Source organism: Astyanax mexicanus, chromosome 3, assembly GCF_023375975.1.
Source record: "Astyanax mexicanus isolate ESR-SI-001 chromosome 3, AstMex3_surface, whole genome shotgun sequence".
In the NCBI taxonomy this organism is placed as follows: domain Eukaryota; kingdom Metazoa; phylum Chordata; class Actinopteri; order Characiformes; family Acestrorhamphidae; genus Astyanax; species Astyanax mexicanus.
In genome coordinates, this window is record NC_064410.1 from 59,845,953 (window position 1) to 59,873,735 (window position 27,783).

The following is a 27,783-nucleotide window of genomic DNA, read 5'->3' on the forward strand; positions in this document are numbered from 1 at the left end:
CTCTCTCTATCTCTCTCTCTCTCTCACCCCTCCCTCCCCGCCCCTCTCGACCAATCAGAGAGCCGCAGCCCAGGCGGGCCTCATGGGCCGTGCTTTGTGTGTGTGTGTGTGTGTGTGAGTGAGCGGTGGGGGAGGGTCACGTGTGTACACAGTGTAGAGTTCAGCAGCAGTGGAAGGGCTGATCTGTAGTAAAGCCTGTTCTCCTACTGCAGCGGAGCTCCCTGCCTCTCCTCCCCGCTCTCTACCTCTCTACTCCCGGGCTTCACTCCGCCGCCCTCCGCCGCCCCGGACCCGGAGCCCGCGCTGCCCCGCGCCGCTGGGGGATAATATCGGAGCGCCGCTTGGGGGAGAAATGTCAGTGGAAATACAGCAGAACCTGATGCCTCCGTAGATCCGAGCCGCTGCCAGAAACCTCGCTCCTCTGGTGAGAAACTAAAGCTCTTTATCCACTTTACTCTGTTCTCACTATTTAACCTGCTGTATACCTGCGATTTAAAAGCTTTTACTGACCTTAAAACTTAAAAAAAAAGTTTAAACTTAGTTTAAAACAAGACCAGACCAAACTGAGACCAGACTATCTAACCTATCTATCTATCCTTTACCCAGAACAGCCCATAAACACAGACCACCAGCACTCCACACACTCACAACACACTGATCACACTGCAGCAGATCACACTCACTCACTTACACTACTACTATATACATATATACAGGGTTTACCTACAGTCTACCTGTATTATAAGTGACCTACAACCTGCCTATAGATTTCCTAACTAGTTTACCTTTACTTTACTTATAGTTCGCCTATAGTTTTCTTATAAAGTTAGTTTACCTACATTTTAGCTAAGTGGCTTTCCTATAGTTTACCTAACTATTTAACCTATAGATTATCTGTAATTTACCTATAGTATGCCTAACTATTTAGCCTACAGGTTACCCAACGCTTTTACCTGTAAATTACCTTACTATATTACATAGTTTACCTATAGTTTACCTAAATATTTAACATACATGTTACCTAACTATTTTACCTATAGTTTACTTTTAGTTCACCTAACTATTTAATCTATAGATTATCAGTAAATTACCTATAGTTCACCTATTTCACCTATAGTTTACTTAACTTTTACCTATTGATTACCTAACTTTACCTAACTGTAGTTTACCTAAATAGTTTAGCTATAGTTTAGCTATAGTTTACCTATTTTACCTAACTAGTTTACCTAAATATTAAACCAATAGATTATCTCTTCATTACCTATAGTTTACCTTTAGTTTACCTAACTAGTTTACCTAACTATTTTACCTAACTAGTTTACCTGTAATTTACCTAACTAGTTTACCTATAGTTTACCTAACTATTTTACTTAAATAGTTTACCTATAGTTTAACTAATTAACCTATCGATTATCTTTAAATTACGTACAGTTAACCTATTTTTCCTATTGATTACCTAACAAATTTACCTATAGTTTATCATTAGTTTACATAACTATTTTACCTGACTAGTTTACCTACAGTTTACCTAACGATTTACCCAGAGTTGACCTAAATAGTTTACCTATACTTTATCTACAGTTTACCTATAATATACACTACTAGTTTACCTATAGTGTACCCATATTTTACCTATGTTTTACCTATAGTTTATCTACTGGGGTATCTAGTCTCTCTGTATCAGTATCTGCATCAGCCCAGAATTCCCTCATCAGTTCATCCCTAAAAATGAAGAAAGAATGAAACAAGGATAAATAAATATTGAAATAAATAAATAAATCACTCACCTGTCTGGTCTGGAAGTCAGCTCTCTCAGCATTAGCCTACTTTTGGAAAGCCGGTGGCAACTGTGTAGCAGGACTACACAAACAAGTTCGGCCTCAAAACAGGTGAACAGGCTTAGTCCTTAAAATAATAAGATAATAATATGTAAAAAATAACGTGCTAGCATTTTAAAATAAAAAAAAATCGTACTATTTAAAAATGCTGTTTATCAGCCCTCTAGTGCACTTTAAAGAAGCCATTAGTAACTAATAACACAACGCTACACAAACAGGTTTACCTGAAAGCAGGTTAACAGGTTTAGTGGTGATCTGGACACTAAGCAGTGCTTAGCCTGAGGAATGGGTTCACAGGGTCAGTTTGGGTGTTTAGAAATGGAATATCCAGTTTGAGTCGTTGATTTTTGGCAGAAAATTGGTGAAGGTTGACTTTGGCAGAAATGTGGGGAAGGGCGATGTCTATCTGTGTTACAGAGAAAACAGCCTGAACATTATTATAAATATAAACTTGTTCTTCATGGCTTGTCTGGATGTCTAAATTAAAGGTTAAATATAAATTATGCTTACTTTCATTACACTCATTGTGTTTATGGGCTGTATAATCCTTTAAAATAAGTATATAAATAAATAAATAAATAAATAAAACGTTCACCTGTCTGCTCTCAGCATTAGCCTACTTTTGAGAACCCACTGGCAGCATGTGACACAAAACTACACAAAATCATCACAAAATCTGCCTCTAAACAGGTGAACAGGTTCTGTCCTGACTTTAAATCTTGAGATATCGATGAAAGATTTATGAGATACATTAGGATAAAATAAAATCTCAGTGAGTATCTCAGAATAGTGACACAATATCTTACCATAAAGAATTTTCGGTACCACTTTAAAATAAGACTACCTTTATAAAGGGTTTATAAATGGTTTACAATGTGTTTATTATTGGTTATTAATTAGGTTGTAAATGCCTTAAACATCATTAATAATCAGTTATAACACAGACGTAGAAAGGGTGAACCCACAGCCATCTATATTGTTGCCCTTTCTACGTATGTGTTATAACTGATTATTAATGATTTTTAAGGCATTTACAACCTAATTAGTAACCATTAATAAACGAATTGTAAACCATTTATAAACCCTTTATAAAGGTAGTCTTATTTTAAAGTACTACCAAATAATTATCTAAAAATAATGATGTGTCAAGTATGAAATTGTGTCTCAAAATAATGAGATAATGAGTAACTTAAAATGAGATAATATCAAATAATTTAAAATAAACGGTCTAATGACTCAATACTACACAAACAGGTTTGGCCTCAAAACAGTTGAACAGGTATAGTCCTGCTGATAATGAGATAGTATCTCATAAATAACGGCGTAGTAACTTAAAATGAGATAATATCAAATAATTTAAGCTAATAATTAGACAGTTAGAGTCATTATCTCATTTGTAAAAAATGTACATGTGCATCTTAAAAATAGAATATCATTGAAAAGTTACTTTATTTCAGTAATTCAGTTAAAAATATAAAACTCCTATATTATATAGATGTATTAAACACACAGAGTGATCTATTTTAAGTGTTTATTTCTTTATAAGTGTTTATTTCTTTGCTTACAGCCAATGAAAACCCAAAAATCAGTGTCTTAGAAAATTAGAATATTATATAAGATCAATTGGTACTTTTGTACAGCAGTGTGGGCAGTGTGCCAAGTCCTGCTGGAAAATGAAATCTGCATCTCCATAAAAGTTGTCAGTAGCAGAGGGAAGCATGAAGTGCAGTAAGATTTTGTGAGAAAACAAAACTGCACTGACTTTAGACTTGGACTTTCCAAATTTCCAAAATTTACTGATGATCAGTGATGGTTTGGAGGAGAGACATGTCATCTGCTGGTGTTGATCCACTGTGTTTTATTATCAAGTCTAAAGTCAGTGCAGTTTTGTTTTCCCACAAAATCTTACAGCACTTCATGCTTCTTCCCTCTGCTACTGACAACTTTTATGGTGATGCAGAGATTTGGAGATTTCATTTTCCAGCAGGATTTGGCACATTGCCAACACTGTGTACCAAAAGTACCAATTGATCTTATATAATATTCTAATTTTCTAAAACACTGATTACTGGGTTTTTTTTGGCTGTAAGTCAAAAATAAAAGAAATAAACGCTTAAAATAGATCATTCTGTGTGTTTAATACATATTTATAAGTCTATATGAGTTTCACATTTTGAACTGAATTACTGAAGTTACTGAAGTAATTTATAATTATAGTGGTCTGTAATGTTGACCTCCTGCTACACCTAGGCTCTGCCATCAGGTGCAGTCGGGCAGGTGAGTGATCCAGGTTGGCACGGGATCAGGTGTGTGATCAGTGGTGAGTGTGTAAGTAGGTAAATAGGTGTTTTTGTTATGGGAGTAGGCACTTTATTTGAGATGGTGTTTCAGAGTTAATGGGTATCAGTTGTGGGTCTGAGTCTGATCTAGGAGAAAGTGGTGTATCAGATATCTGATGGAAAACAAACTTTAATCCAATCTTGTAACAAATCTAGACTTTGAAATAGCGGCGAGTAGATTTAACACAATAGCGTATTTATAGATGTTGAAGCTTATATTTGCTTTATAGTTGGTTTTAATAATGGTAATATATAGTAATTTATATTTATATGTATATTTTATATTAGGGGTGTGCCATATCGTATCGTACACGATAATATCACCAACACTTTTGAATATCGTGAACGATATAATACCCTAAAAATATGGTGCCTTATCACCCACCCCTAATTATCACATCAGAGTACTACATTTTTATTGTTTTTAGCAAAAGAATAATTAAAACTGTTCTCATTTCCCATTATATATCTACTAGAGACAGATTATACTATATCTGTCCAGTATCATTTATTTTACTTTAATCCTGGATATATGGAGATATTTGGAGTGCATTATTATTAGTATCATGACTGATCATTCTGGATCATTGGCTTCTGTTACAAATCTGATCAAATTCCTATATTTTTTAATATCTCAGTTAGGGGTGTGATGTAAATCGTATGCAATAATAAAATAAAGTTTTCATTTTGTTGCAGTAGTGTATTCTTGAAAAAAAATCATTAATTTATATCGCCAAGAGTATCGTTATCGTAAAAATACCATGAAATATCGTGATATTGTTTTAGGGCTATATCGCCCACCCCTATTTTATATGCATATTACAATGAAAAAAAAATAAGAAAACCTGCATAGAACACCCACTAGATCAGTTGAAGAAAATATATTTCACTAATTTTGGTTGAGAACCTCAGAAAGTACACAGCAGGATTAGCCAGCAGACTTTGTTTGAGGGAGGGATCTGTACCTACTGTTTGTGGCAAGTCGTGGTAGATGAGGTAGATGTAAGTACTTTCAAATAATGAGTTTTGTGCTTCTATCACAGTTAAGCATGAACTAGCTTGTTTGTGTTTTGTCATTTAGCAAAAGCTTACAAAAAAAGCTAATGTGTGGTAAACACTCAGCGTAAATATGGGGGTGTGGCCAACAACAGCTTTAATTTGCATTAAAGTGACAGAGCCCTTAAATGGCTCATTCTGAAAGGGACAGAAACTGATAAAAGTAGAGCTGGTGAGATCTTTATCTTTATGTTTAAGTGATTTTGTGCAAAGAACTTAATAAGCATGTTTTGTTGTGTAGCCTATAGGCCCATTCTAACTTGTGTAAAAAGAGGTATAATACTGTATGTTCTCTTTAAAGCATTTAGCATTTATTAAATATTCCTTATAATCTTTCTCATTTGCATTATAACTATGTCTGTATTGAGTTTAGTTGGTGATGATCTATTTTTATCTCCTGTAATTGAGTTAATCGTGTGTATAGTACACATCTTCAAGCTAAGATTAGATTAAAATGAGTGTACAAAGGGAGTAGTTAGATCAAGGTGAAGCAATAAAGAGTCACATGGTACACATGGAAACAGTGCTCATCTTAATCATATTAAGCGTGTTGTTTCATTTAAAAAAAGAAAATATACCTCCATTAATACTGTATACTATAACCTATAACCTCATGTAGCTACTTTTAGTTGCACCCATTGCTGACACAGATGTGCAAATGCACAAACAAACATAGAAATAGCCAATAGAATAGGACTCTCAGCAAGGTCTTTATTAAATATATAAGATTCCTCATATTCCTCAATATTGTCATAATATTCATAAATGCCATGTTGTTACTGACTTCTTTATATATTAGCTAGCGTCTCTGTAGGAGTGGCACTAAAATAATATCTCAATATTTCAGGGTATTTTTTGCAATAAAAATATTCTTTACGATATGTTAATGAATTTGTGGTTGAGAACCTCCGACAGTACACAGCAGGATTAGACAGCAGACTTCGTCTGACAGAGGAATCTGTACCAGTTTTCCGAGGCAGGTCAGCAGTTTATTTTTGCAATAACAATATTCTATATATATACTATAGCAACAAAATAAATGATAATGTTTTATAGTATAACGGTTTAAACAAAGCTTTGTTTATTTTGTAAATATGGATATTTGTAATTGTTCCAAATATTATTATTAGATGACATTTCTGTCATATTAAGACGGAAATTATTGCAATAAAAGATAGTATTGTTATCTAAAGCCACTGATGTATTGTTATATTAGAGTATAATAGCATATTAATGTAGATGTAGTGTAGATCAGTTGAAGAAACACCATTTCAGTCATTTTGGTTGAGAGCCTCAGAGAGTACACAGTAGGATCAGCCAGCAGACTTCGTTTGAGGGAGGGATCTGTACCTACTACTGTCCATGGCAAATCAACAGGGAATTTTGGCAATAACGATATTCTTGATGATGTATAAATTAATTCATTTAAAAATATACTACAGCAACAAAATAAATCTTAGTTTTTAAAGTATAATAGTTTTAAACATTCAGTCGATTAGAAATCTGGATTTTTTTTTTTTTTAAATAATACTATACAATAAAAAATATATTATTGTCATCGAAAGCCACTGATGTATTGTTATCTTAGAATATAATAGCATATTAATGCACTTACACGTTCTTTTAAAGAGAACTTAAGGAGAATTTTTTTAAAAATATTTTTTAAATATTCATCAGACATTAGAATTGGAATTTAAATATGTTTAAATATCCTAAATAAATAAAACATAGATCAAATCAATATACTGTTTTTAAACAAGACAAACTTGCTTATTTACATTAATGGGCTTAATCTCCTTGTTTCACAAAGTCAATATGCAAAATTGAGGTCAGCAGAAATGTTCAGATATCATACAATAAATCGATAACATGATTATCGTGACAGGCCTGAACACTCCTATATTGTACTGCTGTCTCTGTTGGTCTTTTTAAATCTCATATCTCTGCAGTATTTTTTTTATTATTCAGAAATACTGTATAATAGTTGATATATTTCTGCCTGGTTTGAGCTGATATTTTGAGTTCTCGTTATTTTGCTGTAATTGAGGATTCACCCGTATCTCTGTCTGCTGTTTAATTGAGCTGTATCTTCTAAAAGCTGCCAGACTTCAGAGAACCCGAGGCAGCGTCCTGCTCGTTGTGCTGGTTTCCTGTCGTAGCGTTTGAAGGCAGATGAAGATGATAGCGTTCAGTGTGTGTTATGACTGTGTGCAGGTTTTCCCCACACCCATCATCCTCAGACCCGCCTGAAGCCAGAATATAACAACATGTAAAGATACTGTAGATACACTATGTGGAAAAACCTGTTAATTTAGTGTTTCTTACAAAATTAAGATTATATAAAAGAGTTTATGCTGCTTTTGTGGAAGTAAAGTGCCTTAACTATCAAGAAAAGAGCATTGTTGTGAGGATTTGATTGCATTTAAACTAGTGCTGGGCAGTATAGCCAAAAATGTATATCTCACTCTATTTATTTAAGATTCTGGTGGTTTCATGGTATATCACTGTATTTTTATTATTTAATTTAATTTATTATATATATATATATATATATATATATATTTTTGCATGACTGCATGGCTTTAATATAAGTTGGTGAGTTACTATACTGTTAGGAATACATATAACATAAAAAAACACTAAGACTTTAAATTAAGGCTTTAAGAGTTAATTAAGAGTAGGCCTGGGCGATATGGCTCTAAAATAATATCACGATATTTCAGGGTATTTTTGCGATAACGATATACTTGGCGATATAGGAAAACTAAAATAATTTATTCATTTCAGGAATATAGTATAATAGTATAACAGTATAATCATAATGAGGCAAAATAAATAATATAGCATAAAATAATATAACGCAGCAAATAATATTGCAGAATATTTAGTGCATGCATATAAACTGCAAACTAAAACAATTATACAATAAATACACCTAAAGCTTCACAGTAAATAATAGACTACTTTTAAGACAGAAATGCCCTATTATCACGATATGGACTTTTAATATCATGATATTTCTGTGTCACGATATATTGTATACGATATAATATTGCCTACCCCTAATTAAGAGTTTAACAGTTTATTTTTCCCACAAAATTAAACAATAAATGAAGAAATCATACTTCATTATTAAGAATATAAAAAATAGACCTTAAAAAGAGATACGACAACAACTTTAACACGGCTTCCTTTACAAAACTAAATATTTTACTCTATAAACAGACCTAAATACTCAATATTGAAGTATTCAAAGATATATTTCTCAAAAGCTCTATTGCACAAGTAAAACACGCGTTTATTATCAATGTACAATATCTTATTATTGAAGCCATTAGAGGTGTTAACGTATTAAAATTAGCCACAGTTCCCTTCTTTCTCCAGTTAACACATACAACCATTACAATTATCCTTCAAGCTACAGTATTCATATATTTAAAAGGGTTATAGTTACTGCTCTTGACGTTTATTTGTACCTCGTATCCAGAGTTTTAGGGAGTTTTTCGAGAAAATATTTGCTGTTTGCTGTTGTTTTTCTATTTTACTTGAATAAAAACACAAATACAGTGAGGAACAGCAGCAGGAGCTCCTCAGATAAAGTGCTGTTCTCATTTCTCTCCAGGCAGGACAGGTCATTTGACCCCACAGTGCTGAGCTACCAATACTTTAGTATGTTAGCATGCTATGCTAACTGACTAGCACTAACTAGTGAGCTGTATCTGCCTCTTTTCTATTTCAGACATTATAAGAATAAGAATAAGAATATCTAAATACAATGGGTAAAATTGAGTTCAGTTACAGGTGCATCTCAAAAAATGTGAATATCATTTGTAAAGTTACTTTATTTCAGTAATTTTGTTTAAAATGTGAAACTCATATATTATATAGATGTTTTACACAAACAGAGTGATCTATTTTAAGCGTTTATTTCTTTTATTGTTAATGATTGTTATGACTTACAGCCAATGAAAACCCCAAAATCAGTGTCTCAGAAATTTTTTATATTATATTCTAACAAGACCAGTTGGTTCTTTTGGCAGTGTGGGCAGTGTGACAAGTCCTGCTGGAAAATGAAATCTGCATCTCAGGTGATCTCAGGTTTACATCACTGCTGACAACAATGCAGATTTCATTTTCCAGCAGGACTTGGCACACTGCCCACACTGCCTAAGGTACCAATTGTTCTTCTATAATATAAAAACAAAAAATCTGAGACACTGATGTTTGTTGGGGTTTTTCATTGGCTGTAAGCCGTAATCATCAACAATAAAAATACATCTATATAATATATGAGCTTCATATATTCATTTTGAACTGAATTACTGAAATAAAGTAACTCTTCAGTGATATGTTAATTTTATTTTTAAGATGCACCTGTATGAGTGTACTTATGATAATTTGATGACGTGTTTATTGAGACAGTCCTGCTGTCACCTATTACTCACTGTGCTCACTGTGTTCCTAACACGACTTTTCCCTTGTAACCTTTGAGCCCCGTTCCCCCTGTCCGCTCTGAGGTGGGTTTTATCTGTTGACCGTTAGCTGAGCTGTTTCCTCACGTTGTCAGTAAAAGGATGACGAGACAGAAGCTGGCAGGACGTCATGCAGGACGGCTGAGGTCGGCGCTGAGTCCAGCTGATCCACTGAGCCTTATATAACTCATATCAAATTCCCTCAGTCAGTTGTAAACATTTCTGTGTGCTGATCTTTTCACTGGGGCATTTCTCTCTATCACACACACACACACACACACACACACACACACATATATATATATATATATATATATATATATATATATATATATATATATATATATATTAAAAGCAGGAGCAGTCTTTATTTTCTATTGAGCGCAATTGTATTTCTTCTTTTTTTTTTTTTTTTTAATAAGCACCACCCAGCCAACAGTTTCTGCTTTGGTAGAACATTGGGCATGTAGGAGATATAGTAAAATATTATACAATGTCAATATGATAAGATATGAAAAGACATTTTCCCAATACACAAACCGTCGCTGTCCAATGAAAAACACTCCAAAACAGCAACTTTACAGGAGAGAGAAAAAACCTTGTCAACTTTCAATGGAAGTCAATGTAAAAAAAAAATATTTCAGGTCATTTTGGAGCGTTTCTATTCGTCTGTTCATCAAGAAATTTTGGCACAGTGTGAGGGACAGTTTTTCTGTTCAAATTATGTAGTAAATTAAAAATCGACAAAAATAGAGAGATAAGTGTTTTTTATTGGACAGCGATTAAATAATAATTAATTTTAGTTATAAATTCTCCTATTCTATAAATTATTACACTCCCTGTATTACAATCAGGGAATTTGTATCTACTGACCAGGTGTAAACAGGCTTGTATGGACTACCAAAGTGATTTGGAGAAACACATAATCTAAATACTATACAAGTTCATCTGTTAAGCATGGTGGAGGTGGTGTCATTGCTTGGGCTTGGGCATGGCTGCTTCTGGAACTTGCTCGTAATCTTAATCTTTATTAATGATGACCGTGTGATGATTGCAGGAGCACAATGATCTAATCAGAAGTCTACAAAAAAAAGAAACATTTTATCTGTGTATTTGTATAGAAATGCATTTAATCTGAACAGGAGGTCTGATCATGCAACAAGACAATGACTCACAGTACTTTAAACAGTCTAAACAACAAAGGACTCTACCAGGGACGAAAGGGGACTGTCTCTGATTGGCTACATCTTTAGGTCACTGAATTGACATTTTTTCGGTCAGGGTAACTAATTTTGCGTGGTTTATGTGTTTTTTCTACATTGTAAATGAATAGTGAAATGATTCAGAGTATGAAGGAACACAAGTAATCATTTAGTAACTTACTGTAACAAAATACTCTGTGAAGAAGCATTTAGGAGCTCTTATTTGGGGATATGTTAAACTTGCGTTTGTTTCTGAGGCTGGAAACTCTCTTTCTCTTTCTTTCTTGGGGCGGTCCTGATAAGTGCCAGTTTCATCATTACATTTTTGATGGTCTTTGCGGTGACAGCATTTGAGGCTACTTCCAAAGTTCTTGAAATGTTTCTGATTCACTGACCTTCTTTTCTTTATTTCTTCATTTTTTTTTCTTTACTTAGTTGAGTAGTTTTTGCTTTTCATAATGTGGATAAGACCATTACTCAAGTAATTAACTCTTGATGGGTTCAGCACAGCTGTTAACTGAAAGCCTGAATGCCAGGTGACTCTACCTCATAAAGCTGTGATTTTTTTCTGTGATTTTATTCCCGTCCGGAACGACCATGTACGTGTTTTAAAACAATCATAGGCTGAATGACCACCTACTGTTATTCGCTGAACTCTTTTTTTTTTTGTGGTCCTCCAGTAATTTTACTCCTGTCCGGATCCACATCTCTGAGTTTCGCCTCCTCGCGTTTAATAAAATAGCTATTTGTCCACTGCCGCGCACCATAATTACACTTTGGGGTGAAAATGGAGGAGCTACTGAACGTGATGTCATGTGACCGAGAAAGCCAAAAAAACTAAACTCACTGGTCCTCCTGTTTTTTTTTAATTGCAGTAGAGTAGAAGTGTGAAATATTTTAGTACCACTTTAAAATAAGACTGCCTTTATAAAGGGTTTATAAATGGTTTACAATTAGTTTATTAATGGTTACTAATTAGGTTGTAAATGCCTTAAAAATCATTAATAATCAGTTATAACACATATGTAGAAAGGGCAACAATGACCTGTTGTTTGCCAAATAGTGAACTATATTACACAGCCGTCTATATTGTTGCCCTTTCTACGTATGTGTTATAACTGATTATTAATGATTTTTAAGGCATTTACAACCTAATTAGTAACCATTAATAAACTAATTGTAAACCATTTATAAACCCTTTATAAAGGTAGTCTTATTTTAAAGTGGTACCAATATTTTTTACAGACGTCCCCCTCAGAAACTAATCTCGTCCAGACAGGGCTATATTCTTGATTTATATGTTTTTCTTCATAGTTTGGATGATTTTAGTAATTAATCTACAATACAGAACATTTTAAAATAATGCCCAGAATTCCCATATCAGTGCATTCCTCTCCTGTATTGCTGCATGGTGTAGTTGAGCAGCAGTGCATGGACCTCCCTGTACTTTACTGTTCAGCATAAATCCTCCTGGCGTGCAAACACACACACACATACAGCTCACCTCGCTCTGCTCTGCCTATTCGGGGAAATTTGCTGTACATTCCAGCGTGGATTCAGTGAGGGGCGTGGCCTGGCCTTATCGCTGCCTGGCCTCCCGCCGGCGGCGAGCCGTGCAGACTCAGCGCTGTGAGCGTCAGACCGGCTCAGCGTCACTCCCCCAGCATCACAGCTCTCTCTCATGTGAACATGGAGCTCATAAACATGAGCACTGACTCCAGTTCAGCAGGATTTCCCCCCTAAAGTGTTCCTCAGAATTTCTTCTAGTGGTAAATACAAACCAAAAATAAAAAAAAATAAGAGAGCACTTAAAATTTATGAGTTTCTTTGATTTTACCAAATTGAAAATCTCTGGAATATAATCAAGAGGAAGATGGATGATCACAAGCCATCAAACCACCAAACTGAACTGCTTGATTTTTTGCACCAGGAGTAAAGCAGCATAAAGTTATCCAAAAGCAGTGTGTAAGACTGGTGGAGGAGAACATGATGCCAAGATGCATGAAAAAAGCTGTGATTAAAAACCACCAGGGTTATTCCTATAAATATTGATTTCTGAACTCTTAAAACTTTAGGAATATGAACTTGTTTTCTTTGCATTATTTAAGGTCTGAAAGCTCTGCATCTTTTTTGTTATTTGAGCCATTTCTCATTCCCTGCAAATAAACCGTGAAGTCTGCCACCTCCTTTTTTTCCAACTGCTGCTGATGCATCATTGCCGAGTAGCATCACAGCGCGCTCTAAGGAAAGAGCGCCATCTACCCACCCAGAGAGAGCAAGGCTAATTGTGCTGTCTCAGAGCTCCGGCAGCTGATAGCAAGCTGCATGACCGGGTTTTACACCAGCGATCTTCCAATCACAGTAGGAGCGCTTTAGACCGCTGGACCACTTGGAGCCCAAGATCCCTGTTTTGTTTTTTTGTTATTTTTCTAAATAAAACAGTCTCCACTGTGATCGGGAGATCACTAATTCGAATCCCAGTCATGCAGCTTGCCATCAGCTGCCGGAGACCAGAGAGAGCACAATAAGCGCCTTGCTGTCTCTGGGTGGATACAGTAGATGGCGCTCTTCCCCCTCATCACACCTAGGGTGATGTGGATCAGCACAAGGCTGCGTCTGTGAGCTGGTGTATCAGAACCGAGTCGCTGCGCTTTCCTCCGAGCGTTAGCACTGTGATGCTACTCGATATTGCTGTACTTCACATGTATCAGAGGAGGCATGTGCTAGTCTTTACCCTCCTGGTGTTGTGGCATCACTAGTGATGGGGGATATACAGCTGAGAAGCTGCTGAATGGGTGGGAGAAGTGGCCTAGCTAAAATTCTAGCTATATATATATATATGCTTTATGCTGATATTGACTGATGAATCACTAAGTAGTAAAAACGTTTGAGGCCAAGTTTATAAGTTTATGTTATTTGTTGTATGGTGAGCTTTATTCTCATGTAGAAAGTCACTAGTTTTTTGAGCAACATACTACAAAACTACCTATTGTATCAGTGTTTTTCAGCATTGTTGCTGCAGACAGGCCAGTACAATACCCTCTTTTTCCATAGCCGTGCCTTTGTAATGTGTGTATTATACGTGTATAATTATACTGCTGCTGCTTTGTTATGGCTGGTGTTTTTGTAATGTAAACTTTGGCATTGTTGCCAGGTTACATGTGTATGTGTATGTTGTGAAATAAAGCTTAAAGAAAAAAGCTTAAAGAGCTACGGTTAGAGTACTGTTATCATTTCTTTGCAACATTTTATATATATGCATCTCAAAAAATTAGAATATCATTAAAAAGTTACTTTATTTAAGTAATTCAGTGCAAAATGTGAAACTCTTATATATTATATATTATTTAGGTGTATTAAACACACAGAGTGATCTATTTTAAGTGTTTATTTATTTTATTGTTTATGATTATGGCTTACAGCCAATGAAAACCCCATAAATCAGTGTCTCAGAAAATTAGAATATTATATAAGACCAATTGTTACTTTTGGCAGTGTGGGCAGTGTGCCAAGTCCTGCTGGAAAATGAAATCTGCATCTCCATAAAAGTTGTCAGTAGCAGAGGGAAGCATGAAGTGCTGTAAGATTCTGTGGGAAAACAAAACTGCACTGACTTTAGACTTGATAATAAAACACAGTGGATCAACACCAGCAGATGACATGTCTCTCCAAACCATCACTGATTGGTGGAAACTTCACACTAGACCTCGAGCAGTTTGGACTGTGTGTCTCTCCACTCTTCCTCCAGACTCTGCTCCCTTGATTTACTTTAAATGAAATGTAAAATTTACTGATGATCAGTGATGGTTTGGAGAGAAATGCTGATCATCTGCTGGTGTTGATCCACTGTGTTTTATTATCAAGTCTAAACTCAGTGCAGTTTTGTTTTCCCACAAAATCTTACAGCACTTCATGCTTCTCTCTGCTGCTGACAACTTTTATGGAGTTTTCATTGGCTGTAAGCCATAATCATCAACAATTAATGAAATAAACACTTAAAATAGATCGCTCTGTGTTTAATACATCTATATAATATATGAAGTCTAATTTTCTGATTTTTGCACTAGTATATAGTTGTAAATGCATACCCTGTTATGCAATAGAGATGTTTACACCTGTCCTCGGGAGCTTGCATGGTCAGACCTTTCCTGGGGTAATCCTACACTCCTTCTCCCTCCAATCCATCCATCCGTTCCTCCCTCCGTCTCTCACTCTCTCACTCATCACCATGAGATCAGGATTCCAGAACTAGCAGTCAGTCACTAACACCATCATTCCCAGAGCAGACCCTCACCAGGACTCGCTTCCCTCCAAACACTCAGGGTTGTGATGGTCTGTTAATACAGCAGGTTAATGCTGAAGTTAGTATGAGTTCAGGTCCTGGTATGACCGCCGGTAGAGATCTGTTTGAAGTGCTCTGTGAGCGTTTATGAGGTGTGAAGGGTGAAGCAGTACCGTAGCCGCTGGGAGGAGACTCGTGTAGAAGCTGTTTAGTAGCGTTTGTCTTGAGGCCAAAACTGCTCCTCTGTATCTGAGTTACGTAATAAGAGGAATGCTCACTGTGCTGCTGTGCATCTGTTCAAATGTTTCATCTGATGTTTTATTAGTAACTTATTTAACTGACTATTTATAGGTTTATGTTTGAGTAAAATGAACATTGTTGTTTTATTCTATAAACTACAGACAACATTTCTCCCAAATTCCAAATACAAATATTGTCATTTAGAGCATTTATTTACAGAAAATGAGAAATGGCTGAAATAACAAAAAAAAAACAAGTTCATATTCATAAAGTTTTAAGAGTTCAGAAATCCATATTTGGTGGAATAACCCTGGTGGTTTTTAATCACCGTTTTTAACATGAATCTTGGCATCATATTCTCCTCCACCAGCCTTACACACTGCTTTTGGATAACTTTATGCTGCTTTACTCCAGGTGCAAAAATTCAACCTGTTCAGTTTGGTGGTTTGATGGCTTGTGATCATCCATCTTCCTCTTGATTATATTCCAGAGGTTTTCAATTTGGTAAAATCAAAGAAACTCATCATTTTTATGCGATCTCTTATTTTTTTTTCCAGAGCTGTATTTCATTAAATTTTTCCCAAAGCCAAGACCAACACAATATGACTGATGTCTAAAATGTGCTTCCCGTTTAGTTTTGTATCAGATGTTGAGGGAGGTGGGGCAGGAAGCGTGCACACAGCAGCTTTATTGGAGGGAATCCAATATTCATAGCCGTTCAGGAAGGCAGGGGTCGAAACACAGGCAGGAAAACTGGTGTACGGAACCAAAACCCATGATAAAAACTCCAGGAACGGTAAAAAAACAACCAGAATCAGGGAAACAGGCTCGGAAACATCAGCAGGAACCAAGTACGTTCTGAACGGGCTGTGAATTGGCAGGAATGGTGATACATCTTTCACAAATAAAGGAGCTATAATTCACTAAAATTTGACATCTAATATAAAAAAACAACGCTCAACAAACTGCAGAGTTTAGTTTATTCTGTGAAGAAGCGTTTAGGTGCTCTTATCTGGGGAGCTGTTTGTTAACTTGTGGTTTCTGAGGCTGGTAACTCTGATAAACTTATCCTGTACAACAGAAAAAAACTCTTGCTCTTCCTTTTCTTTGGGCAGTCCTGATGAGTGCCAGTTTCATCATTATAATCTTTTCGTGGTCTTCGCAGTGACTGCACTTGAGGATACTTTCAAATTTCTTAAAATTCTTCCTTTTTTCAGATTGACTGACCTTCATTTCTTTTTAAAGTCATTTTTTTCTGTATTTAGTTGAGTATTTCTTGCTTCTCATAATCTGGATTAGAACATTACTCAAATATTCACTATTCACTGTATACCTGTAACTCTGCCTCTACACTACTTTACTTTAACTGATGCTCTCAAACACTTTATTAAGAGACAAGAAATTCAAGTAATTAACTCTTGATGAGTTCAGCACAGCTGTTAACTGAAAGCCTGAATTCCAGGTGACTCTACCTCATAAAGCTGACTGAGAAAATCCATCAGAGATGGTCTAAAATATAAAATATATTCTGGTTTGTTTAACACTTTTTTGTTTACTAAATATTTCCATGTGTTTAGATTTAAGATTTATATGGGTTGTAGTTATAAATCTATATGTATGATTATGTTCTGATTGGCTGTACTGTACTGTGCCCTATTTAAACACATCACTCCTTATAACTTCAGTGTAAATGTTCAAGCTAAATGCACAGCTTTTCTATCTGTTACAGATTACAAATTCACAAAGATGTACCGTAGTGTTTGGACTATAAGGCGCACTATTAGTGAAATTCTTTTTTTCTGGTCTATTTTTAATACATAAGGTGCAACGGATTATAAGGTGCATTAAACGACACTATTAAGGATGCCTACATTAAAGGGAGCAAGAGTGTCGCCATGTTTCCCTTCTAATGGGGAAGCGCCTAAGGAAACAAAACTGTTAAAATTCTTTAAAAAAAACAAACATTTTCTTAAAAAAAAAAGAAACAAGTTAAACGAGTGCTGGATGTTAATCTACACAAATTTCTCTCCTGAAAACTGTTTATTTGGGTGAGTAAAGCTCTTCTGTTTACTTACAGTAAGAAGCTTAGATTTCCAATATTTTGTGGAAAGGAGTTTTGAGTGAAGTTTTTCCAGCACTAAGGCTGGGTGCAGCAGCATTAGCATTAGCCGCTAACCGCAGCTGCTAACTGCTAGACTGAGGAACTCTTGAGTGTTCCGGTAATTCAGGGCACTATTATCTAGTGGTTAATCCCATGTAGCTTGTTTTAACATGGCGAACACACAGAATGCAGTCTAATATACGCACCTCTGAATGGGGAAAGAGCTAGCGCTGTGGTTAGCGGCTAATGCTAATACTAATGCTGCTGCACCTAGCCTTAGTGCTGGAGAAACTTCACTGAAAACTCTTATAACCCTTATAATGCTGTACTTCTAATAAAATAAAATACTTTAAGAAATGAAGGTCGGTCAATCCGAAAAAGTGCAGTCCAAAAAAGGCACATTGTCGATTTTTGGAAAAATTAAAGGATTTTTGATCCACCTTTGATCCATATTTATTTATGACATCATAAAGAAAACAGTTAATTCTAATTATAATGTTTTGCATCTTAGTTCCTAAAAATGGTCAATAATACATTTTAAAGCCCTTTATAAAGACTTTTGTGCTTAATACGTCTTCAGATTGCGCATTTTTGCCTTTAAAACACTGAATTAAATTTGCCGTGTCGTTTTTTTTTTCTCCTGTTATATCTGAGCGAGTGCGTGTCCCGCAGCAGTGTTAGTTAGAGATGATAATAATGTGATGTGAGTGTAAGTTGTGGACTGAAAGGCGGGTTATGTAAGCGTGTGTTTTAATGAGCGGGAGGCTGCAGGATGTGTCCGGGCTGCTGCAGTAGATCTCACTGTGCGCCCGGGCGAGGGGGCGGGCGAGCGGGTAACCCCTCAGACCCGCTCCACTCTGACCCCATCCCCCCCCCCCCCCCCATCACGTTTCACCCCATAAATTCACGCGGGCTTCCGCTCGGCTGCAGACGGGGGGCGTCATTCTGCGCTCAGGCTGCTGTGAACTTCACTACCTGTCAGGAGGAGCCGCTGAGGTCAAACAGAGGTCAGATAACTAAATCTACACGGAGCAGAACTAACGGCATCACCGGCACACGCCCAATCAGCACTGGAGTTTCCATCCAACATGTTTTAACACATTTCGAAAATATGCTTCCAAAAACCTGAATAAAGAAACTGAAAATTAGAAGAAAACACACCTTAAATTCAGTGTTTTTCATTCCTTTAAAATGTTCTGCATTGCAGATTAATACTTAAATCATTAAAGTGATGAAGAAAAACATATGGTATTATTTAGTCAACAAAAAAGTCTTAAACAAACCAGAATATCAGAGTTTAGAGCCTCAGAAACCGCAAGTTAACAGCTCCCCAGATAAGATCCACATCCAGGTTTCACAGAGCATTTTGGTTGGATGAGGTGTTGAGGTGGAAAAATCTGAATATCACTAAGGCCAACATGGAAACAGGGTTTATCAAACAAAATGTACTCCCTATACTACCCTATACTCCCTCTAGCACTCTATCATACCCAATACTACCCTATACACTGTATACTTCCCATTTGTCTCTAGCATCCATATACTACCAAATACTAAATTACTCTACCCTATACTCTCTCTAGCACCCTATCATACTCAATACTACTTTATACTCCCTATACTACTCAATAGTACCCTATACTCCCTCTATCATCCATATACTACCCAGTGCTACCTTATACTACCCTATAGTCTCTCTAGCACCCTATCGTACCAATACTACCCTATACACTTTATACTACCCTATACTACACATTACTACCCTATACTCCCTCTATCATCCATATACTACCCAGTGCTACCTTATACTACCCTATAGTCTCTCTAGCACCCTATCGTACCAATACTACCCTATACACTTTATACTACCCTATACTACACATTACTACCCTATACTCCCTCTATCATCCATATACTACCCAGTGCTACCTTATACTACCCTATAGTCTCTCTAGCACCCTACCGTACCCAATACTACCCTATAGTCTCTCTAGCACCCTATCATACCCAATACTACTTTATACTCCCTATACTACTCAATAGTACCCTATACTCCCTCTATCATCCATATACTACCCAGTGCTACCTTAGACTACCCTATAGTCTCTCTAGCACCCTATCATACCCAATACTACCCTATACACTTTATACTCCCTATACTACCTAATACTACCCTATACTCCCTCTATCATCCATATACTACCCAGTGCTACCTTATACTACCCTACAGTCTCTCTAGCACCCTACCGTACCCAATACTACCCTATAGTCTCTCTAGCACCCTATCATACCCAATACTACCCTATACACTTTATACTCCCTATACTACCTAATACTACCCTATACTCTTTCTAGCATCCATATACTACCAATACTACATGAGACTACCATATACTACCCTATACACTTTATACTACCCTATCCTACAGTATACTGCACTATACTCCTAAATTCAGTGTTTTTCATTACTTCAAAATGTTCTGTATCGTAGATTAATACTAAACTAATCCAAGCAATAAAGAAAAAACATGGAATTATTTAGTAAACAAAAAAGTCTTGAACAAACCAGAATATCAGTTTAGATCAGTTTAGAGCCTCAGAAACTGGAAGTTAACAGCTCCCCAGATAAGATCCACATACAGTCTTCACATAGTATTTTGGTTGGATGAGGCGTTGAGGTGGAAAAATCTGAATATCACTAAGGCCAACTTGTATAAAAGAGACATGGAAACAGGGTTTAGCTACCTCTAGCATCCATATGCTACCAAATACTAAATTACACTACCCTATACTACCCTATACACTTTATACTACCCTATACTAGAGTATACTGCACTATACTCCTAAATTCAGTGTTTTTCATTACTTCAAAATGTTCTGTATCGTAGATTCAGTGTTATACTCCCTCTAGCAACCTATTATACCCGATACTACCCTATATGTCCTATACTACCCTATATACTTTATACTCCCTATACTACATTATACTCCCTCCTCCACCCTATCATACCAAATACTATCCTATACTCTCTATGCTACCTTAAACTACCCTATACACTTCATACTCCCTATACTTTATAGCACACTATCATACCCAATACTACTTTATACTCCCTATGCTACCCTATACTACACTTTATACCCCCTATACTATCCTATACCATTCTATACTCCCTATACTACCATATACTGCCCTATACTTCCTCTAGCACCCTATCATACCTAATACTACCCTATACTGCCCTATATCACCACATGTACCATCCACCACCTATACTATCCTATGCATCCTATACTGTCCTATACTCCTCATAGTACCATATGTTGCCATTTCCCCTTTAAACCACCCTATACTTTATATGCTTTTTACTTCCCTATACTAATGAACTAATATAAATGCTCCAAAAGGACTTGGAATAAAATATTTTTACATTGACTTCCTTTGAAAGGAAAGTTTTCCAAGGATTTAGAGGAATAGATCAGTAAGAATAAGATAAGTAAAGATGATGTATGTTAGATGTATGTTTTTCTTCTCTCTCTGAACTGAGAGCAGTGGACTCTCAGCGCCGGGTGTTGAGAGCTGCTGTTCGTGCTGGGCTTTGTTGGGCAGTGAGGTTCAGTGGAGTGGAATTAACGGAGTTACTGTGGGCAGAACGGTGCGGCGTGTCCGGGCTGTTTATGTGTGAGTGGCTTCATTAACACGCTCTTCTGATTCAGAGAAAAGCTGAACGAGTTCCAGACTAAACAGAGTAAAGATCTGATCACAGAAACACTCAGCTGTTCTCAGATAGAGAGTCTAAGATCTGTTTAAAAACAGCTAAACATAAACTCACACATGATTTTATCCCTGCTGACTTTCAGTGAGGCACATGAACATGAAATATATATATAGCTTTGAACTGATGAAGATATCAGTAATAATGTTTATCATTTTTAACCTAAAGCTAGCTCTGTGTGGGATTAAGGAGCACATGCATCTGTCAACTTTATAATATGCAACATGAAGAACTGTATTTGCACAAGTTGGGGCTAAACTGACCAAACCATCTAAATGTCCATTGGAAATTTTAAAAAGTTGCCTTGTGGGTAGAACTCGACAGTAGATATTGAGATCCTCTAATCAATAAATTAGTTAATTAATGAGACAAACCATTAGTTAAAATATAAAGTGTATTTCATTGATTCTAAAGGTCTGTTCCCACCCTATTACCTAGTACATTTAATAAAATGTCATATTTTACATATAACCAGTTCTTACCCAATTTCTAGAACACAATAAGTCTAACAACACTGTATATCGAGCATAGCATCAGTACTTAAACTAGTGCTTAGCAAGGGCTGCAGCTAATGTTAATGGTGCTCCAGCAGTGCTAGCCAGGGTTAGCAGCAGGCTATATTTTATATATTATATTATTTTTGAATAGTTTTGTATTAGTGCTTTTTAAACTTGATTCTTATTTCTTAATTAAGCCAAGTTTTATAATATTTTTTAAATTTTATTCTTATTCTATTTTCATTTTTATGTAGTTTTTTTATATTTTATTTACTGTCATTTAAAAAATAATATATATATATATTTTATCCTGTCAATCCCTGTTTTTGTAAATGCTCGGCTACATGATTGATTGATTGATTGATTGATTGATTGATTGATTGATTGATTGATTGATATAGGACGATAATACTAACCTCTGAACCTACTAACTTCACTACCCTTATAACACTGTACTTCAGCGGAGTGGCTTTACTGCTCTTTAATACCTAAGACTGTTGATTTTTGGAAAAATTCAAGGATTTTAAGTTCACCTTATAGTGCGGAAACAAATACAGTACTCAAAGTCTAATGAGAAAGTTCCATTGCTGAGATTGGTATACCCATGCCTGGGGGAGCACCTGTCTTTCCTGCATTTTGTCATTTTAGCTATAATTGCTTTTACTATAATTTTATCTGTTTAGAAAGTAAGAAAACTTAAAAATCTCAAAAAAAAATAAAAATAAATAAAAGTACTAATGCATTATTTATGTCTTATGTCTCCTGCAGCTGATTCCCTGAGCCGGAGCTGACCGGAGGAGGCCTGAGCGATGTGGAGCTGCATGGGCTACAACGACACGGCGGGCGGCACCAACCTGGCGCTGTGCCAGGACCTGGGCCTGGTCCTGTCCATCCTGTCCCTGTTTTACCTCTTCGTCTGCTTCCCGGTGGGCCTGTGCTACAATGCCCTGCTGGTGGTGGTCAACCTGTCCAACAAGGTCTCCATGACCATGCCGGACGTCTACTTTGTGAACATGGCCATCGCCGGGCTGGTGCTGAACCTGGTGGCCCCGGTGGAGCTGCTGGGGCCGGACTTCACGCGCTGGCCGGCGTGGCGCTACAACGACGAGGTCTACATCACCCTGCTTATCCTCTTCAACGTGTCCTCGCTGGTGATCATGTACTCCACCACCCTGCTGAGCCTGGACTACTACATCGAGCGGGCGCTGCCGCGCACCTACATGTCCAGCGTCTACAACACCAAGCACGTGTGCGGCTTCATCTGGGGCGGCGCCGTGCTCACCAGCTTCTCCTCGCTGCTGTTCTACGTGTGCAACCACGTGTCCACCAAGATCATCGAGTGCTCCGAGATGCAGAACAAGGGGGCGGCCGACGCCATCATGATGTTCATCGGGTACGTGGTGCCGGCCGTCGCCGTGCTCTACGCCTTCGCGCTCATCCTGCGCATCCGCAAGGAGGCCACGCCGCTGGACCAGGACTCGGGCAGGCTGGACCCTTGCATCCACCGGCTGCTGCTGGCCTGCGTCTGCGTGCAGTTCGCGCTCTGGACGCCGTACTACGTCACGCTGCTGGTGCTGACGGTGACCGACGTGCCGGGAAAGTGGTACAGCTCGCGGCAGGTCGCCGCCTACATGTTCCTGCGGGGAGTTTCCCAGCTGCTGGCCTTTTCTAGCAGCTTCGCCATGCCGCTCATGTACCGGCAGATGAACAAGAACTTCTCCCACAAGCTCCAGCGGCTGCTCAAGAGGCTGAACTGCGGCGAGCAGTCCTGCCCTCACGAACGCTCGGCCGTGCAGCAGGTGATTACGTGAGATTACCGGGATTTACCAGGTTGTACCATGGTTGTACGGAAACTGTTCCCTCTGCTGCCCCTCTTCGGCACTTGCTGTGAAACCCACAGACCCCTGGAATGTGTCTGGATGTTGTGAAACTGTGGAAGCCTCTGGTAAAACGGTCAGTGTGACTCTTTAAACCAGGTTTTGAACCAGTCACCTCTTTAACCAGGTGACCGACGGTTGGACCGTCTGTGGTCGTCTGTTGCCATCTGACATCGTCTGTCATCGCCGTCTGTCGTCTGTCGCTACGGAAAACAAGAAAACAAGGATGACCAAGAAGCAAACCACTAAGTGCTCTAAGTGCTCTGAGTTTTTGCGTGAGCTAAAAGTCGCTAGCTAAATTCTAGAATTCTGGAAAGACGCCAGAAGGAAAAAAAATCTCGTAACTATTTCAGCTGCCCATGTTCTTTTTACAAGGGAAACTTGAAGATACTGATGGATCTAATGTATCTAATGAAACATGGTAGCAGTAGGCCTGTCACGATAATTCAGTTTAAAAGATATTAATGTTAATATTGATATTCGTGTCCAAGAGATGATGATATTATTGAAATTTTAAGACTGTTTTTTTAATTAATTTAACTGCCACTTTATTTTAATGCCACTGAAATGATGATAATATAGACTAATTATAATAAAAATAACAATTATTATTTCTGTTACTGATAAAAGCATGGATGCATTTATTATCTATTAGTTTAAATCTGCATGCAGCAAGAAATTACTTTACCACCTCACAAGTTCAAACCAGAAGCATTGTTACAATTTTGCATTCAAATATTCCAAGTTTATTCATTTATGTTACATAAATTGAATTCCAATAATCCAAATTCCAACACTCAAAATGTACAAATTATACAGATTTATGTTTTTCCGCAACACATTTTACCACCTCAGAAGTTCAAAACCTCAAATGTATGAGTTGTTCATTGATTCAAATGCTTATTACTAGGGCTGCACGATATTGGAAAATATTGGAAAAAAAATTACATCGCAAATGTATTTTTTTCGAAGATATATATCTCGATATTAAACAATATCACAGGGCCGATGACGTCATCAGCCCCGCCCCCAACCGCGCACTGTCTCGCATCCGGACCAATCAAGAGCTGAGTCTGAGTCAGCGCCGAGCTCAACTCAAAACCCGAGGAAAATAGCAAAACAACAGTAATCGGCCCTTTAATCAGGCATTTAAATGGCTTTTTAAAAGGTAAATAAGAGCGTTTTCAGTTGTTCTGGGATTAAAAGCGTAAATTCAGCTTTTAATGTGGAGTCCATGTGGTTACCCCTTGTGCTTCTCAGGCAGCAGAAGCGTGTCACTCACACAGACACAGAGACAGCGCTGTGTATCTAGTTCTTGTGTCAAGAATCAAAACATTGACAATGCTTAAATATATCGATATATCGTGCAGGCCTATTAATTACTGTTTTTAATCTCTAAAGAATACTATTATCACAATGTAATTTATTTGTACAATTTCCAAAATGCCATGGTTCAACCTTATTGGATGAAATTGAGGTCAGCAAAAATAATTGAGATCAAAATAATGACAATGTATTGTCTGTTTATCAATAGTGTGATTATCATGACTGGCCTACATGGTTGCAGTAGACGGTTACTGATATATAACAGTTATTACACAGTTATAACACAGTTATAACAGCATTCTAATGTTTTACCAATGTTACTGACCAACCCAAACATCATACAGCTCATCGTTAGCTTGAGTGCTCTAGTTTCGACCCCAGGCGTTGGCACGGTGCCAGCCTAAATACCTGAGATTAACATGCGCCAGCGGGCATTACTGGAGAATGCGCTATCAGTGTAGAAAACACCCTGAGATATCTCACTCAGACTGATAACAGTGTGTGTGTGTAGGGGTGTGTTCTGCTATTCTGTTATGGCAGGCTGAACTACACTCGCTCCACTGCTGAGATATATATTATATATATATATTATATATATTATATAGATGTATTACATACACACACAGAGTGATCTATTTTAAGCCTTTTTTTCTTTTATTGTTGATGATTATGGCTTCCAGCCAATGAAAACCCAAAAATCAGTGTCTCAGAAAATTATAGAATATTATATAAGAACAATTGGTACTTTTGTACAGCAGTGTGGGCAGTGTGCCAAGTCCTGCTGGAAAATGAAATCCGCATCTCCATAAATGTTTTCAGCAGAGGGAAACTTAAAGTGTATAAATACAGCTCTGGAAAAAATGAAGAGTCCACTTCAGTTTCTGAATCAGTTTCTCTGATTTTGCTATTTATAGGTTTATGTTTGAGTAAAATGAACATTGTTGTTTTATTCTATAAACTACAAACAACATTTGTCTTCATATTCATAAAGTTTTAAGAGTTCAGAAATCAATATTTGGTAGAATAACCCTGTTTTTTAATCACAGTTTTTAATCATGCATCTTGGCATCATGTTCTCCTCCACCAGTCTTACACACTGCTTTTGGATAACTTTATGCTGCTTTACTCCTGGTGCAAAAATTCAAGCAGTTCAGTTTGGTGGTTTGATGGCTTGTGATCATCCATCTTCCTCTTGATTATATTCCAGAGGTTTTTAATTTGGTAAAATCAAAGAAACTCATCATTTTTAAGTGGTCTTCTTTGTTTTCTAGAGCTGTATATACACTACATACTATATGGATAAAACTCTTGCGACATGTTAATTTAAAGATTTTATCCTGCTTTTCTTGGTGAAACTGTCTGAACTGTTTAAGAAAAGCTTTCTACTCAAATTTGGAGAATTTGATTGCATTCAGAAACATTATTTAATCACCACAAAGACCTTATAGCTGGCTGCTGCGCTTGCGCAGATCTCCTTATTGATGGGGAAACTTCAGCTCTAATGTGTAGCATCTTCCACGCCTCAGCTCGCAGTGCAAGCAGCAAGCTGATTGGCTCTTTTTGTTGAGCATTTGTACATAGAGAGTATATACAAGAGTATAGTGTATACAGATAAAAAGATTTATGATCTCGAGACTTTAGCTAATCAAGCTAATAGGGGTGGGAATCGATTACTATCTCACGATTCGATTCGATTCCGATTTTGGGGGCCACGATTCGATTCAAAATCGATTTTTGATTCAAAACGATTTGAATTATAAATATTTCTGCTTCTGGCTTATGAATCGTATTGAAAAAAAACCCTCCATAATATACACTGGTCCTGGAGCAAGTAATGTGTTACAAAAACAATAAAATGTGCAGGAATGTGGGTCCTCAGTGACAGAGGAATCACTGGGATATCACAATGACGTTAATGAACAATAAATACATAAATAAATAACACTGCTTTATTACCAGGCTACTAGCGGTGGTGTGTAGGTGACGCTGCTGGGCTGATGTGATGATAGCAGTGGAGCGCTAAAGTTCAGGAGCAGCTGCTGATTAACTAGTTAATTTAAGGTGGTTGTATTTAAATTAATTCATATTGTCCATTCCTTAATTCCTCTGTGATGAGGAGCTGAAATTAGCTCTGATTAGCTTATTGTTATTTTTCCGTTCCGCCTTAAATGCTGCAGCCCGCTGCCACCTGTAGCGTTATTTAAGGTGGAACTGGAAAGTTAGCTAGTTAGCTAGCTAACAGTTACTGAAACTAACTACTAGCGATCTTTTTTATGCTTGTTATGAAGCATTCTGCCATAAAACATTGAAACTACACGTTAATCTAATGTAATATAGTGCTTGTTCTGCCATCTTACCGGTGATTCTCAAACACCTACGCTCTGTGTGTGTCTGGAAGATCTCCAAAGGGACAAGCGCTATCCCCAGGGTTGCCAGGTCCAACAAAAATACCCAGCCCAAAATCAGTCTAAAACCCGCCCCTCAGAATCGATTTTGGGACATTTTAAATCGATTCTGAATCGTAGTAAATGAGAATCAAGATTCTTATGTGAATCGATTTTTTGGCACACCTCTACAAGCTAAGCTATGGTGTAAAATGAATGGTATAAAATAGCTGGAAGCAGATATTTAATAATAGCAGCTACATAAGTGTAGGCCTGTCATAATAATTACTACAATATACTATTCATGAAATAATATATGATAATAAGCAATACACTATGTTATTATTGTGATTTTAAGACTATATTTAATTTTATGCCACTGATATAATGGTA

General features: G+C 37.0%; 1 protein-coding gene and 1 long non-coding RNA gene across 3 annotated transcripts in view; both read left to right on the forward strand.

Annotated features, from left to right (window-relative positions):
* The window catches only part of LOC125799404 (uncharacterized), an 89,344-nt gene that overhangs the window by 57,884 nt on the left and 3,677 nt on the right, over window positions 1-27,783 (forward strand). The window contains exon 1 of one of the 2 annotated variants that reach the window (XR_007438298.1): window positions 15,792-15,921. The exons of the other annotated variant lie outside the window; for it this stretch is intronic. This is a non-coding gene — a long non-coding RNA (uncharacterized LOC125799404). Of the gene's footprint in view, window positions 1-15,791; window positions 15,922-27,783 lie in introns of those variants that run through there. 2 annotated transcript variants of the gene reach the window in all.
* On the forward strand, window positions 119-27,783 carry gpr146 (G protein-coupled receptor 146). The gene is made up of 2 exons (XM_007240025.4): window positions 119-424; window positions 22,572-27,783. The coding sequence occupies exon 2, from the start codon at window positions 22,613-22,615 to the stop codon at window positions 23,612-23,614; it is 1,002 nt and encodes a 333-aa protein (XP_007240087.1). The 5' UTR covers window positions 119-424; window positions 22,572-22,612; the 3' UTR covers window positions 23,615-27,783.

Bases quoted from the DNA above. Each gene is read 5' to 3' on its own strand.
- gpr146 (XM_007240025.4), top strand. From the start codon at position 22,613: ATGTGGAGCTGCATGGGCTACAACGACACGGCGGGCGGCACCAACCTG.